We start from the raw sequence: 22,402 nt of genomic DNA, 5'->3' as shown, positions 1-22,402 counted from the left end.
GCTCAAGCCGGCTTCCATCGAGAATTAACACCAGCATTCTCAGAGCAGCTGATCAGAAGCGAAGCACTTGCTACAAAAGATTTATTTAAGTCAGACTTAGAGGGAAGACACACAGAGCTCTTCCATCCGCTGGTCCCCGCCCTAGCTGGCTGTAATGGGCAGGGCTGGGCCAGCTGGAGCCAAGAGCCAGGAGCTTCATCCGGGTCTGCTGCGTGGATGGCAGGGGCCCAGGAACTTGGGCCATGGCAGGGACCTGGACAGGAAGTGGAGCACCGGGACACGAACCAGGACCCATATGAGATGCTGGTGTTGTAGGTGGCAGCTTTACCTGCTGTGCCACAACACCAGCCCCAGAATCACTGATATTTACCCTATATGTGTTACACCACAAATTAAGCAGGATACTGCAGAGTGATTTTTAAAAGATATTTATTTATTTGAAAGTCAGAGTTACACACACAGAGAGAAGGACAGGCAGAGAGAGAGAGGTCTTCTATCCGCTGGTCCACTCCCCCAATTGGCTGCAACGGCCAGAGCTGCACTGATCTGAAGCCAGGAGCCAGGAGCTTCCTCCAGTTCTCCCACACGCGTGCAGGGGCCCAAGGACTTGGGCCATCTTCCACTGCATTCCCAGGCCACAGCAGAGAGCCAGATAGGAAGTGGAGCAGCCAGGACTCGAACCAGCACCCATATAGGATGCTGGCACTGCAGGTGGTGGCTTTACCTGCTATGGCACAGCGCCAGCCCCTGCAAAGTGATTTTTAAAATAAGCTTGAAAAATAGTCACCCTCCTCCATTCCAGTAAGCGCCTCCCTCTCACTTGTTTCCAAATGTGGTTAAAAATAGGGTGGCTCATTTGGCTAATCCTCGCCTGCGGATCCTGGCAGTGTGCTGGCAGTGGCGGCCATTTGGGGGGTGAACCAACGGAAGGAAGACCTCTCTCTCTGTCTCCAACTCTGCCTGTCAAAAAAAAAATAGGTTCCCGTGTTAGCCGTGGTGTGTAACACGTCTCCCGCTCTTTCTCATCTCACAACACTAGAACGTCCCCAACCAACCTGCAAACTCCCCGCCCCCAGCCCCCAGCCCTGGGAACCGCCCATCACTGCTGTCTCTGGACCTGAGCCCTTCAGCCTCCAGAGGGCACCCGCGGGGTTCTGTGCCCGCAGACTCCACGTGGCACCCTGCCCTCCAGACCCAGCGTGTGGTGCCCAGCCAGCACTGTGCCCACCGTGCTGGGGCCTCCCCACGCGCTCCTCTGTGCTGGCCTTCTCTGCACTGCTTTTATGTGCGCTGAAATGAGCCAGCTAATTCAGGAGCTATGTGTGCCTGACGCGCTTTGTCCTGTAACAGGGCAAAAGGGCCTGCGCCTCCCGGGAAAACTCAGTTTCGAGGCGCAGGCTGTGGCCGGGGCCTCCGGGGCACGGTTTACCCTCCCTGGCTCGGGGGCTCTTCCGCGCCCTGCTCCGCCCAGGTGGGACGGGACCCCGAGGGCTCTGGTGAGCAGTTCTGGCCTGTGATAGCCTCACCAGGGCGTCTGCACGGCCCCGTCTGGGGCCGGCGATCAGCCCTCTGCTCTCTGCAGCGGGGCTGCGGGCTGGCTCCGAGCCGCCGCTTTCCGTTCACCCTCCGCCGCGCCTGTGCGGGAAGCCTTCCCGGCGTCTTCCGGACATTCTGTGGGCTTGGGTCTGGTTAGCCTTTAACTCCGGAGAAGGTGTGCGTGCGTGTGAGGGGAACTTTCGGATGTCTCATTTACTTGCAAGGCGCAGTGACAGCCTTCTACCGCTCGCTAACTTCCGGATGCTGGCATCACACAGCGCTGGGCCAGGCCGGGCCGTCAGCAGAGCTGGGCGGACACACAATACCTGGACGTGCACACAGTACCTGGACGTGCACCTGCTGCCCGCGGCCGTCAGCAGAGCTGGGCGGACACACAGTACCTGGACGTGCACCTGCTGCCCGCGGCCGTCAGCAGAGCTGGGCGGACACACAGTACCTGGACGTGCACCTGCTGCCCGCGGCTCCGTGCCCGTGACAGCGGCACCAGGTCGGAGGGAAGGGGCCGCCAGCACGGGGAGCGCAGCGGATGCGCACACACAGCCCAGGTGCCCAGCCGGCCGCCCACGCCCGCGGCCTTTCCCTGACTGCCCGGTCACGGCCGGCGGAAACACACCCCGCCAAGAAGGGACCACCCGGGGATCCAGAGCTCGGCCTCCCGTGAGGCTGCCCGCGCCGCAGTCCGCCTCTCGCGGTCCTCAGCCCGAACCCTCAGCGCGGGCGGCTGGACCCGGAGACATCCGACCCGCGCCGACCCGCGCCAGCTCTGTCTGTCTGTTCCCCTTAAGCCTCGCCGAGCAGCCGGCCCGGCCGGGCGGCGCGGAGTCTGCAGCAGCTCCGCCCGCGGTCCACGCCAACTCTCCCGGACAGCCCCTCCGCAGACTCGCGGGGTGGCCGCCTGGGCCCAGCGCCGGGGCGCACCGCGAGAAGACGCGTGTTCCACGCGGGACGCGCTGCAGCCGACTTCAAGCCAGCCGGCCCGCGCGCGCGCGGGTCAAACCCACGCTCCCCGCCCCCTGCCGGACCCAGCACTCAGCACCTGCAGCTAGCAAGAACAATCTAGAGTCCCCGGTGGCACCCGCGTCCCTGGGACAGCGCCGCGGTCCTGGCCCCGCACCCCGCGGCTCAGCCTCGCCACGCGCCGCGGCGTCCACGCCGCCCACGTCCGGGCCCCCGCGGCGGCTCGGCTGAAAGGCCGGAGAGGCCACGGCGTCGCCGCCACGGGACCGCCGGGGAGCGCTCTCCGGCGAAGGCCACGAGGCCCGGCAGTGGCCGGCGGCTGCGCCCCACGACGGCCCGGCCACGCGGCTCCAGAAAGGGCGGGAACGCGCACGGGAGCGAGCGCCGGCGGCCGCCCGGAGTCCGAGAGGGCCCGGCCGTCAGCCCCGGCGCGATCTGACCGGCAGCTCGGGGGCGCGAGGCTCCGGCCAGCAGAGAGCGAGACGCGGCGGCGCGGACGCCCTCGGCCGTGACGGCCACCCCGCCCGCCCAGCACCTCCGGGGCGCGCCCGCACAGCGCTGGAGCACCCAGTCCCGCCCCGTGGCTCCGGGGACGGCCGAGGGCCAAGATGAGCGGAGGAAGGGACCTGGCGCCCGGGGGCGGGGCGTTCGGGGACGGGGCGGCTACCCGGGCCGCGGCGCGCTCGGCATGCCGGGACTCGTAGTCGCTTGGCCAGGGGCCGGCGACTGGTATTGTGGGAGCGGTCTGCATTGCATGCCGGGAGCCGTAGTCTCTTGACGTTAGGACACGCGGTGCGCCACGGGACTTGATGGCCGCCGGCATGCGTTGCATGCCGGGAGTCGTAGTCTCTTGACGTTAGGGCTCAGGGCGCGCTACGGGAGTTGACGGCCGCGATGCGCGTTGCGTGCCGGGACTTGTAGGCTACAGGTGTTCGACGGGAGTTGAGGAACGCGCTCCGCTGTGCACGCCGGGAATCGTAGTCCCGCGCTGGGACTCGCGCGGCGCGGGCGTACTCGAGGGCGGCGGTGCCGGGAGTCTCTGGCGCGGTCGGAGGGCAGCGGGCTGCCGGCCCCGCCTGAGGGAGGCTGACGCCGGGGCCCGTCGCCGCGCGAAGCCCGTCGGCGCGCCAGGGAGCCGCACGTCCGCTCGGAGGCCGCGCGTGGCCCGTGTTTACGCACGCACGCCGTGCGTCCCGCTTTCGCGTGACGTCAGCGCGTCCTCCCGGAACTCGGCGCGGGCCGAGCGGCGGGTGGAAGCCGGTGCTGGAGCGGGAACTGCGGCGCTGCCCGGCCGGGCCGCCCGCGATGAGCTGTGTGCCCTGAGCGCGCTGCGCCGCGATGGAGGCGCCGGCCGTGGCCCGCGGCCCCGCCGAGGGCGCCCCGGCGGCCGCCGTGGCCGAGGTGCGCTGCCCGGGCCCCGCGCCGCTCCGCCTGCTCGAGTGGAAGGTGGCGGCGGGCGCGGCGGTGCGCATCGGCTCGGTGCTGGCCGTGTGCGAGACCGCCGCCTCCGCGCAGCCCGCCGGGGGCGCCCCGGCCCGCGCCTCGGGGAGCTGCGTGCGCACGGCGCGGGCTGAGCGCAGGCTGCGGTCGGAGCGCGCTGGCGTGGTGCGGGAGCTGTGCGCGCAGCCGGGCCAGGTGCTGGCCCCCGGGTGAGTGCGGTTCCGCGCGTTCTCTGACGCCCGCTCGGCGGCCGGGAGCAGCTCGCGAGCCGCGCGGCGCCTCTGCAGCCTCCGCACACCGCGCGCTGAGAGGCGGGCGCCCGCGGCTCTGGGTGCTGCCGCCGAGCTCGCGCCGCGCCTTGGGCAGCAGCCTGGGCCCGGGAGCCGGGAAGGGAGGCGGCGGGCTGGGCGCTCCGCGGGGCCGTGAGCCCTGGGTGCGGGCGACGTCCAGCGCCGCCGTGGTCCGCAGCCGATTAGCGTGGAAGCCGCGTCTTCACGCCTGCTCACCAGCGCGCGAGACCGGCCCGTGCGTCCGTCTGAGCGGTCAGCCGTAGGGCTTCCTGGCTGGACCCCGTCTCAGGGTCCCGGGAGCTGTCCCCGCGGGGCCCGGCCTCTTCACAGACCAGGTGGACTCCGGGGACGCGGAGCCCGCCGATCCCCAGGCCCCCAAGCCGGGGGCGGAGCCCTGGGCCGTGTCCAGCTGCGAGCAGGGTGTCGTGAGCGTCCCCTGGCCCTTCCGAGCCGCTTGTCCGGAGCGAGCCCCACGCCTCGAGGACTTGGTGCGGCGCCCCGCGGTGTGCACCTGTGGTTTTCTGCCTCTGTGCGCTGTGGGCAGACGGCCCCCAGCGGTTCCTGTGCTTGCCCCGCGGGTGGGTTCTGGTGTCTGTGGTCCAGAGTCGCAGGCTGAGCGCTGGCCATGCGGGCTCCGAGTCAGACACTTTGTTTCGAAATCCAAAAAATTCCCAAATCTGAAAGACTTCTGGTCCCGCAGTTCAGATGTGGCCGCCGCCAAGCCTGGGCCCAGGTGTCCTTGGCTCTGGGTGTAGGACAGGGGCGGTGGTGAGCGTCAGCCCCCAGCTCCGTGGCGCCCGCGGGGCCGTGGGCCCAGGTGTCCTTGGCTCTGGGTGTAGGACAGGGACGGTGGTGAGCGTCAGCCCCCAGCTCCGTGGCGCCCGCGGGGCCGTGGGAGCCGCTCTGACCTCAGAAGGCGTCCCTGTGGCCTTGTGCCCCTCGGTGCTCGCCAGCGGCGCCCGCCCCGGGTCCGGGGCCCGTCCTGGGAAGCTTGCCTGCAGTCCCGTCCTTGGGATCTGGGAGAGCAGGCACTCGGGGTTCGCTTGAAGTTTGCCTGAAGCATTGGTGGTTGTGGGCCTTTCACAGTGTGTGGGCACAGGCAGTGTTGCTGACACCCACGGCTGCTTTTGAGGCGCGACCTGGCCCACCCTTGGCCGTGGCGGGGTCCCCTGCTCACGGGCCCAGCCTGGAAAGGCCCCGAACCTCCCGGCCTGCGGCCTGCATGCAGCCCTGCTGACCGACCCGAAACTCAGGTGTCAGAACCGGAGTTCTTGGCGGCCAGTCCCGGTCCTCACGGCTCTGCTGGCCTGCTGGTCACCGGCCGGAGAGGGCTGGGCTCCCCCTCACCTGAGACGCTTCGCGTTCACGGCCGCCGCTGCCTCCTCCTGGTTGTCCGCAGGGCACCTGTGAGGGCGAGCGGGGCCGCAGCTGTGTGGTCGTAGAGCCGGGACACAGGGACCCTGGATGCTGGGTGGCCACGTGTGGCTGAGCCCGAGAGGCGTGGGTGGTGCTGGGGAGCAGGTGCGCGGGCCCCGCCCTCGGGCCCCGGGAGCCGCCACCCGAGCGGGTGGCCGCAGGGTGGCCGCTGGGTCCTCGCAGCACCCGAGTTACTAGTTTACTGAACTACTTGCTTTCTGCTTTGTCGTCACCGACGTGGTGCTGAGGACGGGGCACGTGTGGCCGCAAGCCCGAGTGCTTGTAGGTGCTGGATCGGAGCTGTGGGAGCCACAGCAGAGAAACTCGGAGCAGACGGCAGCCTCGCCCCCAGCCCCCCGCGGGCGCCCCGGGCCGGGGAGACCCCAGCTCCGCGTGGTGGCGCCGAGGCCCTGCAGAGGGGCTGAGGGAGTCTCTCCATCCTGCTCTCCAGAACCTTGATGAATTGGATTCTTTCAGTCACATTTGACTCTGTTACCGACATCGCGCCGTGTAAAGGGCTGCTCCGGGAAAGGCATTTCTTGTTGAAGTCAGAGAGACGCCACTCGGCTGCCGCATGCACCCACTCCGGCCGGCTCCATCCGGGTCTTTGAACCTGATGGTTTTTTTGTTTTGTTGAAACTATTTTATTTATTTGAGAGGTAGAGTCACAGACAGAAGGAGAGACGAGAGAAAGGTCTTCCACTCACTGGTTCACTCCCCAAATGGCCACAGCTGAGCTGATCCGAAGCCAGGAGCTTCTTCCGGTTTTCCCACATGGGTGCAGGGACCCGAGGACCTGGGCCATCCTCCACTGCCCTCCCAGGCCATAGCAGAGAGCTGGACTGGAAGAGGGGCAGCCAGGACTAGAACCGGCGCTCATATGGGATGCCGGCACCCCAGGTGGAGGCTTAGCCCACTGCGCCGCAGCGCGGCCTCCCCGGTGGGTTTTGAAGCATGTCTGCCCCCAACAGTTGTTTGAGTTTTAAGAAACTTCTGGGTATGTTATCAAATGTATCTTCATGGGGTTTAAAAAATGTATGTATTTGAAAGCAGAGAGCTACTTTTTACGTTTAGAGGAAAGAGACTAGAGAAAATGGGGCGAGTTAATGTCAGTGTTTAGGTGGCGTTTTAAGAGGCTTGTGAGCTTCCCGAGTTTAGGGAGAGAGAGCGCAGGGCGGGCGCTGGCGGGGCCGGCCGGGAAGCTCTAGGAAACGGCCCTCTCCCCTCCCCTCCCCCCTCCCCTCCCCTCTCTCACCCTGCCTTTCAAATAAATAAGTGAATATTTTTAAACGATACCTTAATGGGTTGTTACCTACTATTTAGCATGAGATATATGCAGAATTTCTAATAATTTCAAGAAGAGCTTGAGCTAAAATGTCCCTTGTGTGATGTTTACAGTTTGAAAGACGGCCGTGTGCTGCCCCTGCTCTCTCGGAGCCCTGAGCCTGCTGGCCCGGGCCCCACACGGCACAGGCTTTGGCTTTCAGCGCTCGTGGGGCAGGCGATTGCTCCTGGAGGCGTCCATGTGTTCAAGCCAGTTCAAGCCCCGGCTGCTCCACTTCCAATCCAGCTCCCTGCTAATGCGCCTGGGAAAGCAGCACAGGATGGCCCAAGTCACTGGGGCCGGCACCCGTGCGGGAGACCTGGGTGACGCTCCTGGCTCGCCCGGTCCCAGCCGTTGTGGCCATTTGGGGAGTGAATCAGCAGGCGGAAGAGCTCTCTGGTAAGTCCTCCTTTCAGAGAAATAGATGAAACTTGGAGAAGTAAGAAGCAGGCTGTGGCCCCAGGCGACGACTGTTGAGACTCCCGCGAGCGGCGCCCTTGGAGGCAGAGGGGGCTGGAGCCTGTTTTGAGACAGCTGGGGGGCAGCGTGGTGGACGGCCGTGGCGGCCGTGTGAGCAGGCCCGCCGCGGCCGGGCTGTGGGCTGCCCTTTCTGTTGGGGTCCTTCGGATCCCGCAGACTTGGCGGCTTGCAGGCCCCGCTGGGCCAGGTGTCCCCGTCCTTGATTGCCGTGGTGGTTCGTAGCGGGTCTCTGTAGGACTGTGCTCAGGCGGCGCGGCCACGGCTTGTCCCACCTGCGATGCCAAGCGGGTCCCCCATTTTCTCGTTGAAATTGAGCGTCTGAGAGATACCGTGGTAACTCTGCCAGCGCCCTGGCTGACCGGGCGCCCACCCTGGCGTCTCGTGGCCTCGGCCACGACTGTTCCGTGGTACCGCTGTGGGCTCCGTCATTCTGCCCCGCTGGTGTTGACTTTTTTTTTTCTTTTTTTGACAGAGTGGACAGTGAGAGAGACAGAGAGAAAGGTCTTCCTTTTTCTGTTGGTTCACTCCCCAATGGCCACTGCAGCCAGCACACTGCGGCCGGCACACTGCGCTGATCCGAAGCCAGGAGCCAGGTGCTTCTCCTGGTCTCCCATGGGGTGCAGGGCCCAAGACCTGGGCCATCCTCCACTGCACTCCCGGGCCACAACAGAGAGCTGGCCTGGAAGAGGAGCAACCGGGACAGAATCCAGGGCGCCAGCGCCACAGGCAGAGGATTAGCCTAGTGAGCCGCGGCGCCGGCCTGGTGTTGACTTTTATACTCAGAACAGCAAATTAACGTTCTTGCTTAGCAGTGTGGACTCAGGTTCTCCTTTTATCCAGAGGGTTAGAATCCATTATTACTTGTCCCAGATTTAGCCGGACGGTGCCCCCAGGCTGTGCCCAGCAGCCCACGGTCCTCTGGGCAGCCCCAGCTCGGCCGTTTCTCCAGCAAGTCAGCTTCCTTCTGGTAGGGACGGCAGAAACCGGGATCAGGGCACAGGTAGCCGCGCCACCCCCCAGATACTTCTTGTCCTGCCCCAGGCTCTCCCTACCCTACCCCAGGTACTCTCCCCCACCCCAGGTACTTCCTGCCCCTGCCCCAGGTACTCCCTCCCCCTCTGCAGGTACTCCTTCCCCCTACCCCAGGTTCTCCCTCCCCTGCCCCGGGTACTCCCTCCCCGACCCCAGGTACTTCTCGACGCACCTCAAGTACTACCCCCCCAGTTCCCGCCCCCGCCCCAGGTACTCTCCTGTCTCAGTGTGGAGTTGCGGAATTCCTGGAGCCCTTGCTGAGCTGCAGGCGTGGCGCCCATGGGCCTTCCCCATGCAGAGCCCAGAGCCCAGGAGAGCATTCCTGTGCATTTGCGAGGAAATCACTTGTTTGGCAACAGGGATGACTTTACATTCTGAGGTTCATCCTACACTTTGTGTTGTCTTCATAGCGATGTTAGTGTCAGAGTGGCTGTGAGTGGTGCAGGCCTGGGTGGGGCTGTGAGGGGGGTGGTGCAGGGCTGGGTGGGGCTGTGAGGGGTGTGGTGCAGGCCTGGGTGGGCACTGTGAGGGGGGTGGTGCAGGCCTGGGTGGGGCTGTGAGGGGGGTGGTGCAGGGCTGGGTGGGGCTGTGAGGGGTGTGGTGCAGGCCTGGGTGGGCACTGTGAGGGGGGTGGTGCAGGCCTGGGTGGGGCTGTGAGGGGGGTGGTGCAGGCCTGGGTGGGGCTGTGAGGGGGGTGGTGCAGGCCTGGGTGGGGCTGTGAGGGGTGTGGTGCAGGCCTGGGTGGGCACTGTGAGGGGGGTGATGCAGGCCTGCGTGGGCACTGTGAGGGGTGTGGTGCAGGCCTGGGTGGGGCTGTGAGGGGGGTGGTGCAGGCCTGGGTGGGGCTGTGAGGGGTGTGGTGCAGGCCTGGGTGGGCACTGTGAGGGGTGTGTTTGGTGCAGGCCTGGGTGGGGCTGTGAGGGGGGTGGTGCAGGCCTGGGTGGGGCTGTGAGGGGGGTGGTGCAGGCCTGGGTGGGCACTGTGAGGGGTGTGTTTGGTGCAGGCCTGGGTGGGCACTGTGAGGGGTGTGTTTGGTGCAGGCCTGGGTGGGGCTGTGAGGGGGGTGGTGCAGGCCTGGGTGGGGCTGTGAGGGGTGTGGTGCAGGCCTGGGTGGGCACTGTGAGGGGTGTGTTTGGTGCAGGCCTGGGTGGGGCTGTGAGGGGGGTGGTGCAGGCCTGGGTGGGGCTGTGAGGGGGGTGGTGCAGGCCTGGGTGGGCACTGTGAGGGGTGTGTTTGGTGCAGGCCTGGGTGGGCACTGTGAGGGGTGTGTTTGGTGCAGGCCTGGGTGGGGCTGTGAGGGGTGTGGTGCAGGCCTGGGTGGGGCTGTGAGGGGTGTGGTGCAGGCCTGGGTGGGCACTGTGAGGGGTGTGTTTGGTGCAGGCCTGGGTGGGGCTGTGAGGGGGGTGGTGCAGGCCTGGGTGGGGCTGTGAGGGGGGTGGTGCAGGCCTGGGTGGGGCTGTGAGGGGGGTGGTGCAGGCCTGGGTGGGCACTGTGAGGGGGGTGGTGCAGGCCTGGGTGGGCACTGTGAGGGGTGTGGTGCAGGCCTGGGTGGGGCTGTGAGGGTGGTGGTGCAGGCCTGGGTGGGCACTGTGAGGGGTGTGGTGCAGGCCATGGTGGGGCTGTGAGGGGTGTGTTTGGTGCAGGCCTGGGTGGGCACTGTGAGGGGTGTGGTGCAGGCCTGGGTGGGCACTGTGAGGGGGGTGGTGCAGGCCTGGGTGTGCACTGTGAGGGGTGTGTTTGGTGCAGGCCTGGGTCGAGCTGTGAGGGGTGTGTTTGGTGCAGGCCTGGGTGGGCACTGTGAGGGGTGTGGTGTAGGCCTGGGTGGAGCTGTGAGGGGTGTGTTTGGTGCAGGCCTGGGTGGGCACTGTGAGGGGTGTGTTTGGTGCAGGCCTGGGTGGGCACTGTGAGGGGTGTGGTGCAGGCCTGGGTCGAGCTGTGAGGGGTGTGTTTGGTGCAGGCCTGGGTGGGCACTGTGAGGGGTGTGGTGTAGGCCTGGGTCGAGCTGTGAGGGGTGTGTTTGGTGCAGGCCTGAGTGGGCACTGTGAGGGGTGTGTTTGGTGCAGCATTGGTCGAGCTGTGAGGGGTGTTGCCCTAGCTCTCCCTGTTCTGTACTACATGCTGTTCTTGTTTAAACATTCTTTTTCGTTTGAGAGGCAGAGTTAGATAAAGTAGTCCTCCGTCTGCTGGTGCACTCCCCAAATGGCTGCAACAGCCAGGTTGGGCCAGGTGCCTGAAGCGTCACCCAGGTCCTCCGCGGGGTGACGGGCCCAGGTATCATCTGCTGCTTCCCCAGGCGTGTGAGCGAGGCGCTGCATCAGAAGTGGAGCAGCGAGGGTGCTGGCGTCGCAGTGGGTGGCTTAACCTGCGCCTCACCAGCCCCGTACTATTTTCTTACTTTTTTTTTTTTTTTTTAAGATTATTTATTTGAAAGAGAGAGAAGGAGAGGCAGAGAGAGTGGGATGCCGGCACTGCAGGCGGCGGCTTTGCCCGCCGTCCACAGCACCGGCCCCTTTACTTGGTCTTTGATCGCAAAGCCTTGCCGAGCTGGTCTACGCAGCCTAAGCCAGCGTCTCAGAGCGTAGGTGACGGTGATGCCCTCCTCAGGTTTCTCGGGAGAGCAGTGGCCCTGGGCTTCGGGGAGGGATGCGGTGCTGGTGCTCTCGGCCTCCCAGGGCACGGCATGGGGCGCATGGCTCCGTGGGCTCGCTGAGCTGTGGGCCGAGGGCCAGCACCTGCGGCGTCCCCCTCCTCGCCCCTGCCGCCTGCCCTTGTGCGGATCCTGTGGAGCGCAGGGCGCGTCTGTCTGGCCGCCACGCTCTTCCTGGAGTAGCTGAACTCTTTGCGTCCCAGAAGTGTGTGCAGCCCCACTGTGTGCGTGTTTGTGTCTCCCTTAGAGCTAAGGACGTGCGTGGTTCACGTACCTGTCGCTTGCCCGTTCTCTGGCCAGGCCGTGGCCTTCGCTGAGTCCTTTGTGCTGGACACCCGTCCCCGTCAGGGTCTCCCGGAGCAGAAGTCGATGTCTTGATGAGGCAGGAACCCTGCCCAGGGTGTGCGACGCAGGCGCTCTTCCGCCTTGCCTGAGCAAGGCTTCTGAAAGCCTCCACACTGAAGAGCGGGCCGGGCGGGTGGGCAGGCCGTGCCCAGAGCCCTGCTGGCCATGGGTGTTGCTGCAGGTCAGGTGCAGCGATACCCCCATTCATTCTTTGTCAGTCACTTCAGCCATGCAGGGGCCGGTGCCTTCCCGTGGGTGTTGGGATAAGCTTGTCCGTGGTTGCAGCCCTGCGGGACTTGGGCCGGCCTGTGTGGGAACCGGTGTCGGCATCCAGGCTCTGTCACACTCGGTCTCGCCTTCTCGCCCGTGACTGTGAGTGCTTGGGTTTCGCTCTGTTTGAGTGGCACATGGTGCTGCAGTTTTAAGTTTGGTTTCCACTTCCTCAAGGTTGGCTCTAGAAATGCTGCTGATTTTCCCGTGTTGCTTTGGCATGGCGCGGCCTCACTGGACTTGCAGACTTGGTGTTGCTCCCCGGGGTTTCTAGTAGGCAGTGTCAGGGCAGGCGGGCCCCGCCGCCCGGTGTGTTGGGGCAGGCCCTCACCTGTGGGGCTGTGTGTCGCTCCCTGCGGTGCTGCTGCTGAGGGTGTTACTGGTGAGTCTGGAGCCAGGCCCCGAGCGTGTCCCTTTGTGTCTGCTGGCCCAGAGCTGGTCACAGCAGCAGGTGCGCCATGCGTAGTGTGTGCAGGTCCTTCTGCGGCCAGGCAGTGCCGGCTCTGGTCTCACCGAGCAGTGTCTGGTTCCGGGTGCTCTGGCTCTCGGTGTTGCTAAGTGGTTTCTGTGTCTCGTTGTCTGACTCTGCCTGGGCCTTCTGCTGTGTGTTTTTGGTAACTTGGGCAGGTGGCTTGCAGAATTTTGATCACTAAGCTAAGGAGATCTTACTGTCACCTTCAAAAGCTTAATCCTTTTTCAAACAACATACCACTGCCATGTTGTCTGTTGTAGAATGCTTGATGTGTAAAATTGAGATTTGTATACTCTCCAAGAAGCGTCTGGGGCAGAGCTCCTTCTGTGATACGGGTGTTAATAACCTCTCCTTCCATCCCCACCAGGCTGCTCACCGTGGGTTGGGCTGAGATTGCTTGAGAGGGGCTCCGTGTCCGTGGGGGCCCTGGCCCTGTCGCCACAGGGGCGGAGGCTGCTGGCACGTGAGGACGAGGGGTGGGAACAGACAGTGGGGCAGCTTCCTGTCCTGCTCTGGCAGGCGTGCGTGAGATGAGGGCTGCTGGGATTCTGGGCAGGAAGCTGCCAGGCCCTGGAGCTTGGTTGGTTCTGCTCCCTCCTGCCCCGAGGCACCAGAGCCGGGGCTTCCTCCCTTGCGTTCCCAGGCGCTCCCGCTCCCTGCAGGGAAAAGCCCCCCTCGGAGGATGCTGCCCCATAGCTGTGCCTCCCGCATGGTGGCCTGCAGGAGTGGAGCCCTCTGCAGTCTGTGCAGACGCCTCCTGGTGGGGCGGGCTCCGTCCATGCCTGGGCGGGTCCTCAGTGGGAGCCGGGGTCCTCTGATTCCAGCCTTATTTTGGCTCATCTGCCGGACAGAGAAGCACCGTGTCTTGGAGAGCTGCGCGTCTGACGATAGATGAGCAGTCTGAGTTTCATTAACACGACTTTATCAGGAGCGTGGCGGTTGCGTGAAGACTGAGCACGTCTGGGGCAGCCCTGCGTCCTCCCCAGGTCTCCTGGCTCAGACCCCTGGGTTTCACCGCAGCTCCGCCTGTGGCCTGGCTGATTCAGGGCTAGGGTTGGTGTAGAGTCGGTGCGGAGGGGCACGGCAGGTACCTCGGGCAGGGGTCTCCGCGCACTGTGCCAATGGAGGTTGAAAGTGGCGTTTCCTCTGTGATTGTCTCCGCTCCGTGTTTTGTAGGGCAGTGCTGGTGAGACTGGAAGGCTGCAGCCACCCGGTGGTCATGAAGGGGTTGTGTGCCGAGTGCGGCCAGGACCTGACCCAGTGAGTACCCGCCCCCCAGCCGTGCCCGCGTCATGCCTGACCCTTGCCGGCCATGGCAGGGAGGTGCCGGGTGGAGACTGACCTCCTTGTCCCGCTGTGCGGACCGCAGGTCCCTTCCTGCCTCGTGCCCCTCTCAGAGGCCTGGGCCTCCTCCCCTCCAACCCTTGTCCAGCTGCTGGCCCTCATGTGTCTGGGGAGCCGTGAGGGTTGGTTGTCTCTGGATGCGTTCTCTGTGTTTCCATGTGAACTCTACAGTTTATTTTCATAGTGAATTTAATGCTGAGTCACTCCAAGTGAATGGCCAGTGTGGCTGTGAGTGCATGTGACTGCGTGTGCGTGAGCTTGGTCTGAGGCACTCCCAGAGTGTGGCCAGCGTGAGATTACATGTGCATGACTGTGACTGTGTGTGTGCACGTGTGTGTGGTGTGACTGCACGTGACCATGCATGACTATGACTGACTGCGTGACTGACTGCATAAGACGGAGTGACCACGTGTGTGTGGCTGAGTGTGACTGCGTGTGTGCACGTGTGTATGACTATATGACTGGGTGTGACTGTGTGACTGCACAGGACTGAGTGACCACGTGTGTGGCTGGGTGTGACTGCGTGTGTGCACGTGAGTATGACTGTATGACTGGGTGTGACTGACTACGTGACTGAGTGACCATGTGTGTGGCTGTGCTTGTGTGTGGCTGTGTGTGTGTATTTGTGACTGCGTGTGTGCACATGCGTGTGACAGTTGACTGCACGTGTGCATGTGTGTGGCTGTGACTGTGGTGTGAGTTCGGTCCTCACTGGTTGTCCTAGCCACACAGGAGACAGCGCAGTTCAGTGTCACTCCCAGCCCCTGTGCCCTGTGTGCACAGCTGACCGGCCGTGAGCGTGTATCCCAGCAGTGCTTCGTTGCTTTCAAGGTTGCAGAGTAAGAATGGCAAGCAGCAGATGCCGCTGTCCACAGCAACCGTGTCCATGGTGCACAGCGTGCCGGAGCTGATGGTGAGCTCCGAGGTGAGTCGGAAAAGACGCCCAGTCGGCGGTCGAGGTTGTCTCCGAGGCAGCCCCTCGGGAGCTGGGCGGCTCACGTAGAGGGACAGGCTGCCGACAGCAGCACCCGGAGAGGCACACGTCCCCGTTACTGGTGGGGCAGCAGCTCCCCTGGCTGCTGCCGCTGCGGCTGTGAGTGGTCAGCCAGTCTGGCTTCGCTAGGAGCCAAATTCTAGCTGGGACCAGGGATGAGAGGGTCCCGGTGTGGGAGCTCCAAGGCTGTTGTGCCACTGAGGGTGCGTGCGGGCCAGGCTGGCATGGACCCAGTGTGCAGCCCAGAGCGGGCGAGAGCAGTGGCCCTCCGTCCAGAAGCCAGTGGGGAGCCAAGGACCACGGGGGGCCGAGGAGGATCCAGTGCTGCTGGCACAGAGCCGTGTGGGCCGGGCAGGGCGTGTGGGTCTGACCTCTGCTCCGTGGCACTCAGCTGAACTAGTGCAGCCCTCCCCCGCCTTCACAGCTAACGTAGCGACCACACGTCAGACTGCCATCCGCAGGTTTGGCCCAGACAGAACTGCGGCATGACGACAGCGGACACCGCCTGCGGCGGGCATGCAGACCAGACCTCGTGTGGGTCCTGGCTGGGCAGTGGAGGCTGTTGGTTGGAGTGTGTCGGTGTACTTCTGTTTTGGATCCAGGAGTACTCACTTTGTCTTCCTGTGCTCTTTGTCACCTTAGCAAGCTGAAAAAATAGCGAGGGAAGACCAGCAGCGACTGCATCGGAACAGGAAGCTGGTGCTCATGGTCGACCTGGACCAGACCCTGATCCACACGACGGAGCAGCACTGTCCACAGATGTCCAATAAAGTGAGGGACCTGGCGGTGCCGGGCAGCCCTTCCAGAAGCCAGGGTCCCCAGTGTTGCATAGCCGAGACTGGAGGAGCGGGCTGTCAGTCGTGGGCCGGGGCTGTGAGCTGGGCCGCCCCGTGAGACCTGCGGCGTTGCTCGGGGCTCTGAGGACGCCCCTTGGTAGCACTCGCACCCTCGGTGCCCTTGCTGGTGACGGGGTGTGAGGACCCAGGGCCCCGGGCGGGCGGTGGGTGGGCAGGGGAGGCCCCGTTGGGCTGGGTGAGCTGATCAGGGATGTCCCTGGGATGCTGGAGTTGTCTCGTGAGACCCGGGCCGGAGGTGAGGGTGGAACTCACTGTGCCTGGATTCTCCTGGGCCAGGAGGGAGCCCTGTCAGTGTGACCAGCACGTTTCCCGCAATGTAGCATCTGCTCAGGACCGAGCTTGTGGTGCCCGTAGCCGGAGGCTTGCCCGAGGGGCCCAGCAGCACTGAGCTACCTGTGCTCTCGCACACGTACCAGCTGCACCTGTCCTAGGTGCCGGGTGCTGCGAGTCCTCCCATCTTGCCGGCTCCTACTGAGGCCTGGGCAGTCCGGTCTGGTGGGAGCCCTGAGTCTTCACTGTGGCCAGGTGCAGACATAGAAACCAGGCCTCAGGACACGGAGCGGTCGATCTGGGTGCTGAGCTGTCGGGCTGTGACAGTAGCAGTGGGCGTTTGACGGCAGGGAGTGCAGTGGGCTTGGTGCCAGACCTCATCGGCAGGGTGTTTGGTCGTTGGAGGCCGGCTCGGTGAATGCAGGACACAGACGCACCCGTGGGCGACCTGCACGGATCCCATGGGCGGTGAGGGCACTGCTCTGACTGGTGGATCGTGCTGTGGAAGTGCCGTTGTGACGGTGGCGTCTGGCTGAGTGCCGTCACCGTGGATTTCACGTGGGAAAAGACAGCAGCATTGCACCCGTGCCGACCGCTCCCCCGGCTGCGGGGTCCGGGCCTGCTGCCTGCACGTCTGCCTGCACGTCTCTGCCTGCGTGTGTTGCCTTTGAAGTTGTGTTTCGAGTCAGTTTTATTAGACAGTTTGAAGTGGCTTTGCTGTGCCTGTTCCCGCTTGTGTGGCCTGGGAGGGGCTGCGTCTTCTGTGTGCACGGGGTGGTTGAGGCGTGAACAGGCCTCTGGTGGTAGTCGCTGCAGTTACGTCCAACACAGACCCTGCAGCCATGCCTGCCCCGCTCCGGAAGCTCGGCCACCTGCCGGTCTGGCAGAGAGACCATCTGGTGCTGCCTTGTGGAGATCTGGACTCGCGTTCTTAAGGAGGCTCGTGTTGTGGCTCTTGGACTTTTGGTGTGAAGTAGGGTGAAGGCCGTCATGTAACTCACACACGGCCTCTTCATGGACGCTGTTGCTACGAGTGAGTGTTCTTGCTGAGAAAGTGCACGATAAACAGGATTACGAGGACCGAAGTCTAACTCCTTGAGGAGAGCAGGCTTATCTGTGTACCCGTCACGTAGGCTGCTGGGTTGCCAGATGAGACGGGGCACTGCCATGCTGGCCCGGTCCTCAGGAGAGGACGCTGTGTGGCCAGGGCCAGCATGACCCCTTGGTGACGCCCGCAGAGGGGTAGTCACCCTGGCCACGGCTGGTGAGCAGACTTGGCGCAGTAGTTAGCACAGCTGGTTACTGTGGGCAGTTAGCGTCGTTACCGTAGCTGTCACCGTAGGTAGTTGTTATCTTGGGTACTTACTGTTGTAATTAGCATGGTTGCCCTGGGTAGGTGGGAAGTCAGCTGCTGGAGTAGGTCAGTTACCAGGAGTAATTGCCGTGGGTGGTTAGTGTATCGTGTGTTTGTCGTGGCTGTGAAGGGTAGCTGCCCCACTTACCGTGGTCGGTCGTCAGCATAGCTGTCAGGAGCAGGTACACGGAGTTACCGTGGCAGCGTGGTTAGCGTCGCCCCGTGCTGTCACCAGGGGTGCCGCAGCTCCTTGGGCGGGGCTCGGCCCGGGGCGCCGGGACTCGGGGCCGCCTCTGACCGCCGTTGCTGTGGCTCGCAGGGCATCCTCCACTTCCAGCTGGGCCGGGGCGAGCCGATGCTGCACACCCGCCTGCGCCCTCACTGCAAGGACTTCCTGGAGAAGATCGCGAGGCTGTACGAGCTGCACGTGTTCACCTTCGGCAGCCGGCTGTACGCACACACAATCGCAGGTCAGTGCACACCGGGCCGCGGCGCTGCTCCGTTCACCGACTCTGTCTGCAGCTCCGTGCTACGGATGCGTGAACGATGGAAGCATCAGTGGGAACCTGTTACTGATTGGGTGCAAGTGGGCTTGGCGCGTGTTGCTTGCAGGTGGCACTGGAGCCGCGGCACAGTGGCAGGGAACCGTGGATGGCTGAGCATTGTTGTGTGTGTTGGTGGCCTTGGCGTGGACCTGGTGTGCGCGAGGCAGCAGTGTTCCCCGGGCGGCAGCACTGGCTGGCACCTGAGTCGGGGACAGAGCCCGTGGGCGATCACTGGCGCACACGTGTGGACAGTGCGTGGTGCCAGAGGCACAGCTCCTGTGTCTGCGGGAAGTGTTAAATGCTTCCGAATCCAGCGGTCTGGACAGTGTTGTTGCAGTGAGTTCAGATCCCTCTGTAGTATTCAGTACCCGGGCCGGCGCGGTGGTGCAGTAGGCTAAGCCTCCATTTGGGATATGGGCGCCAGTTAAGTCTGGGCTGCTCCTCTTCCAGCCCAGACTTCCTCTCCCTGCTAACGGCCTGGGAAAGCAGTGGAAGATGGTACAGGTGCTTGGCCCCCTGTACCCACATGGGAGACCCAGCAGAAGCTCCAGGCTCCTGGCTTCAGATAGGCCCAGGACTGGCCGTTGCCACCATTTGGGGAGCGTACCAGCCCATGGAAGTTTGCTCTCTGTCTCTCCCTCTCTTTGTGACTCTGCCTTTTTTAAAAAGAAAAAAGAGTATTCAGTACCTCTGTAGGAAATTCTAACATGTAAGCAGCAACCACGTGGCAGACCTTTATCCTTTCACGATCCTGACAGTGTTACGAGGTAGTAAGTATGTCTTCCGTTTTCAAATTTTAAATTTGGAGATTATTTTAAAGATTTATTTATTTACTTGAAAGGCAGAGTTACAGAGAGGCAGAGAGAGATCTTCCATCTGCTGGTTCACTCCCCAGATGGTCACATGAGCTGGAGCTGGGCCAATACAGAGCCAGGAGCTTCTGGTCTCCATGTGGGTGCTGGGCCCAAGGACTTGGATCTTCTGCCGCTTTCCCAGGCCATAGCAGAGAGCTGGGTCAGAAGTGGAGCAGCCAGGACTCGAACCTGAGCCCATGTGGGATGCCGGCACTGCAGGCGGCAGTGTTACCCGCTATGCCGCATCCCCAACAGCTGGTTGAAGGGTTTAGTTTAGGTTCTCCTCCTCTGAGTTGCATCTCTGGGTGAGTTCCTGGAACCAGGTTGCGGTGAGAGATGAGTGGTCCTGGAGTCCTGAATGTGTGGGTGCAGCTGGTTTGGGGTGAGGGTGTTCCTCCCCGCACGGGGTCCACATCCGCCCGGGGGGCTCAGTCACGTGCATGTCTGGCGCCTGAGGAGGCCGCATGTGTGTGCTGTTCTCCTCTCCTGTCCATCCGTCCCTGGCGGGGAGCAGATACCTGTCCTTCACGCCTTCAGCCGCGTGCGAGACGCGTGGCTGAGGGCTTGCAGCCGTGTCGGTCCCAGAGTGTGCTCTCACTCAGTGCCCGCCTTCTGCGATTGGACAAGGGGTGTTCACTGTGTGTTGACAGTTCTTCGGATTGGAAGAGAAGCTTTGTATGTCGCTGACTGCGAAGTGTCAGCACGTCTAATTAGATAACGCAGATTTAAAACTTCGGAACCTTGTGCAGGGAGCAGTAGGCTTTCCATTCAGGAAGCGAGTTAGATCTGTGGAAACCCAGGATGAAGGCAAGCCCGAGGGATCTGCCTCGTTTGCTGATTGCTCGCACGGAGGGTTCTGAGAGGTGACGCTGCTACCTGCGTGAGTTCAGACAGACGTGCCTTGCCTTGTCCTTAGGAGCCTCATGTCTTTGCGAGTTAATTTGGAGGTTAAGCCAGGTGTCCTGCAAACCATCGATGTCCAGCGTGGTGCAGGCCTTGGTCACGGGGGACGGAGACATGTCCGTGATCTCAAGGTGCTGCTTACCTTTGTAGCGCCGACACGGTGCGCGCGTGGTGGATAGCCGCGGGGCTGAGCTGTGTCTGCCTAGAGTGTAGGCCAGCCCGTGCCCACCCTCCCCACGGCGTCCTGTTCTGTGGGTCCCATGACCAGCTGTGGTCTGGAGATAGACTGTATGGAAGCTCCTAGAAACAGGCACTTCGTGCGTTGTAAACCACACGCCGTCCTGGGTGTCCTGACAGAATCTGGGGCTGTCGTCAGCATCTCCCTCCCCAGGTCTGCAGCTGGCAGTCACGGTGCATGGGTTCAGTTTGCCCTTGTTTCACTTGAAACGTCAGCCGGGCGGGTGGCTAGGGAGTGCCGGCGAGTGCCGTGCGGGCCGCCAGAGTGTGCAGCTGCCTTGAGAGGACCACTGCTGCCACAGTGCGTTGCTGGCGCGATCTCCTTCGGTTCCAGCTGCCGTTGCTAATGCTTTCACCACGTCTGACCCACAGACTAAACTTTGCCATAGGTATTGTCCATAGGAAAGCGCAGGACAGATGCGGCGTTGGGTGTCCCCTGGGGCCTTGGCTTGTCCGTGCTGTCCGAGGCTCTAAGAGAAGCCTCCCCTTCCCCCCTCCCCTGACACTGTCCTGTGCTATCCCTGGGTCCAGGGAAGACCACCATGGGGACACACAAGGTCGAGTGGACAGCCACAACCCCAGCTTCCTGAGGTCAAAGGTTAACGCCCTGGCTGTATACGGAGCTGTTTCTGGTTTTGTGCTTTTAGTGTAGATAGGCAATTCACATGAACGGGGTGAAAGGCTCTTATAAACCAGCATCATCCCTGAGTCGGGAGCCCTGCCCTGCGTGGGGGACAGCTGCCCCTGGGACCCTGCATGGGAGACAGCTGCCACTAGGACCCTGTGTGGTGGATGGCTTCCCCTGGGACCCTGCGTGGGGGATGGCCACACCTGGGACCCTGCGTGGGGGACAGCTGACAGCTGCCACTAGAACCCTGTGTGGTGGATGGCTGCCCCTGGGACCCTATGTGGGGGACGGCCACACCTGAGACTCTACATGGGGGACAGCCACACCTGGGACCCTGCGTGGGGGACGGCTGCCCCTGGGACCCTACGTGGGGGACAGCTGCCACTAGGACCCTGTGTGGTGGACGGCTGCCCCTGGGACCCTGTGTGGGGGATGGCCACACCTAGGACCCTGCGTGGGGGACGGCCACACCTGGGACCCTGCGTGGGGAACGGCCACATCTGGGACCCTGTGTGGGGGACAGCTGCCCCTGGGACCCTGCGTGGGGGACAGCTGCCCCTGGGGCCCTGCGTGGGGAACGGCCACATCTGGGACCCTGCGTGGGGGACAGCTGCCCCTGGGGCCCTGCGTGGGGGACAGCTGCCCCTGGGGCCCTGCGTGGGGGACGGCCACACCTGGGACCCTGCGTGGGGGACGGCTGCCCCTGGGGCCCTGCATGGGGGACGGCCACACCTGGGAGGAGCTCTGTGTGGGGCCCGGCCTGGTGCATCTCAGACCTCTCGTGTCTCTTTTCTAAAGGCTTTTTAGACCCCGAGAAGAAGCTTTTTTCTCATCGCATCCTGTCGAGGGACGAATGCATCGACCCGTTTTCCAAAACAGGAAACCTGAGGTGCGTATGGGTGCGCTGCCGCCGCCACGGCCCCCCTTCAGCTCCTGCCTGACGGGGCACTGCTGGTCGTGCGCCGCACCTGAGTAGGAACGCGAGCCCCTCCATCCCCACCGTGGCCCCAGCATGCGGCAAGTCCACATCCGCGCCAGACTGCCGCCGCTGTCTGCTCCGCCCTCGCCCTCGCCCTCGCCGTCTCGACGCCCCCTGCCTCCGTGCCGGCGTTCCGTGCTTTTGCACTCCCTTCGGTGTGTGTGCAGCAGCGCAGCCTGGGTGCTCACTGTAGCTGCAGATTCTCACTGCTGTGAGGGGCCTGTCCGTCTCTGGTGCAGGCTCAGGCACCTGTGTGTCCCAGCAGGGCCTGTGGCTTCTCCCGCTGCGGGCTTCAGGGGGCCAGGAAGGTGGAGCGGTGTGGGGAGGGCACGGGGACACAGGAGATGGCCGTCTGACGGGGTCGGCAAGGACCCCAGACCGGGCAAGACTTCCCCCAGGCACAGCGGAGCAGCGGCACTGAGGGCTTTGGTGCTGGCGCTGGTGCCTGCGCTCCCCGTGCTCGGGAGCTGTGTGCCGCTGTGCTGCTGGCGGCTCGGCAGTCCTGGGGCGCAGTCCCGAGCTGCCCTCTGCCCGCACCTGTGCCCGTTCCACGTCCCGCGTCGTCTCCTCAGGCCCTGGCGGAGCTGTCTGCTGCGCGCACAGCTCTAGAGCCGGCTCCTGGGGTCGCCGTGCCTTGCCCGCCCTCCAGCGGGGCCGCCCGGTGGCAGCTCCTCAGAGGCCCGACCTCGCGTCTCCACCCTAGAAACCTCTTTCCCTGCGGAGACTCCATGGTCTGCATCATTGACGACCGGGAAGACGTCTGGAAGTTCGCCCCCAACCTGATCACTGTGAAGAAATACGTGTACTTCCAGGGCACCGGCGACCTGCACGCCCCGCCGGGGCCCCGCGAGCCGCAGACCGGAAAGAAAGGTGCGCAGCCGGCGCCTGGCGCCTGCGGGGCGCTGCGTTGGCCCGCTCTGTCCACAGCCTGTGCTCTCCTTTCAGCCCTGTTTCGCACTTGGAGGCCGGGGTTTGGTTTGGTTTTTAAGATTTATTTATCTGTTTGAAAGGCAGAGATACAGAGAGATCTTCTATGCTGGTTTCACACCCCCAGTGGCCAAAACAGTGGCTGAGCCAGGCCAAAGCCAGGAGCTTCTTCCAGGTCTCCCACACGGGTGCAGGGGCACAAGCATGTGGCCGTCTCCACTGCTTCCCCAGGCCATTAGCAAGGAGCTGGATCCGAAGTGGAGTAGCCAGGACTCAAACC

At 63.7% G+C, this 22,402-nt stretch overlaps 1 protein-coding gene and 1 long non-coding RNA gene across 5 annotated transcripts in view; one reads left to right on the top strand and one right to left on the bottom strand.

Moving 5' to 3' along the window:
• Positions 1 to 412: 412 nt before the first annotated feature.
• LOC138843936 (uncharacterized) lies at positions 413 to 3,408 on the bottom strand. The gene is made up of 2 exons (XR_011379148.1): positions 1,938 to 3,408; positions 413 to 1,862 (listed from the first exon to the last, which is right to left on the bottom strand). It is a non-coding gene; the product is annotated as an uncharacterized lncRNA (long non-coding RNA).
• Positions 3,409 to 3,713: 305 nt separating this feature from the next.
• CTDP1 (CTD phosphatase subunit 1) overlaps positions 3,714 to 22,402 on the top strand; it is a 45,480-nt gene continuing 26,791 nt past the window's right edge. For 3 of the 4 annotated variants that reach the window (XM_051840465.2, XM_051840466.2, XM_051840464.2), the window contains exons 1-7: positions 3,714 to 4,163; positions 13,407 to 13,490; positions 14,406 to 14,499; positions 15,211 to 15,339; positions 17,369 to 17,519; positions 21,015 to 21,105; positions 21,899 to 22,065. In XM_051840465.2, coding sequence (XP_051696425.2) covers positions 3,853 to 4,163; positions 13,407 to 13,490; positions 14,406 to 14,499; positions 15,211 to 15,339; positions 17,369 to 17,519; positions 21,015 to 21,105; positions 21,899 to 22,065 — 1,027 coding nt within the window. In that variant the 5' untranslated portion in view covers positions 3,714 to 3,852. The remainder of the gene's footprint in view (positions 4,164 to 13,406; positions 13,491 to 14,405; positions 14,500 to 15,210; positions 15,340 to 17,368; positions 17,520 to 21,014; positions 21,106 to 21,898; positions 22,066 to 22,402) is intronic. The other variant, XM_051840467.2, reaches the window with a different exon arrangement.

Source organism: Oryctolagus cuniculus, chromosome 10, assembly GCF_964237555.1.
Source record: "Oryctolagus cuniculus chromosome 10, mOryCun1.1, whole genome shotgun sequence".
In the NCBI taxonomy this organism is placed as follows: domain Eukaryota; kingdom Metazoa; phylum Chordata; class Mammalia; order Lagomorpha; family Leporidae; genus Oryctolagus; species Oryctolagus cuniculus.
This window is presented reverse-complemented; position numbering and strand designations above follow the sequence as displayed.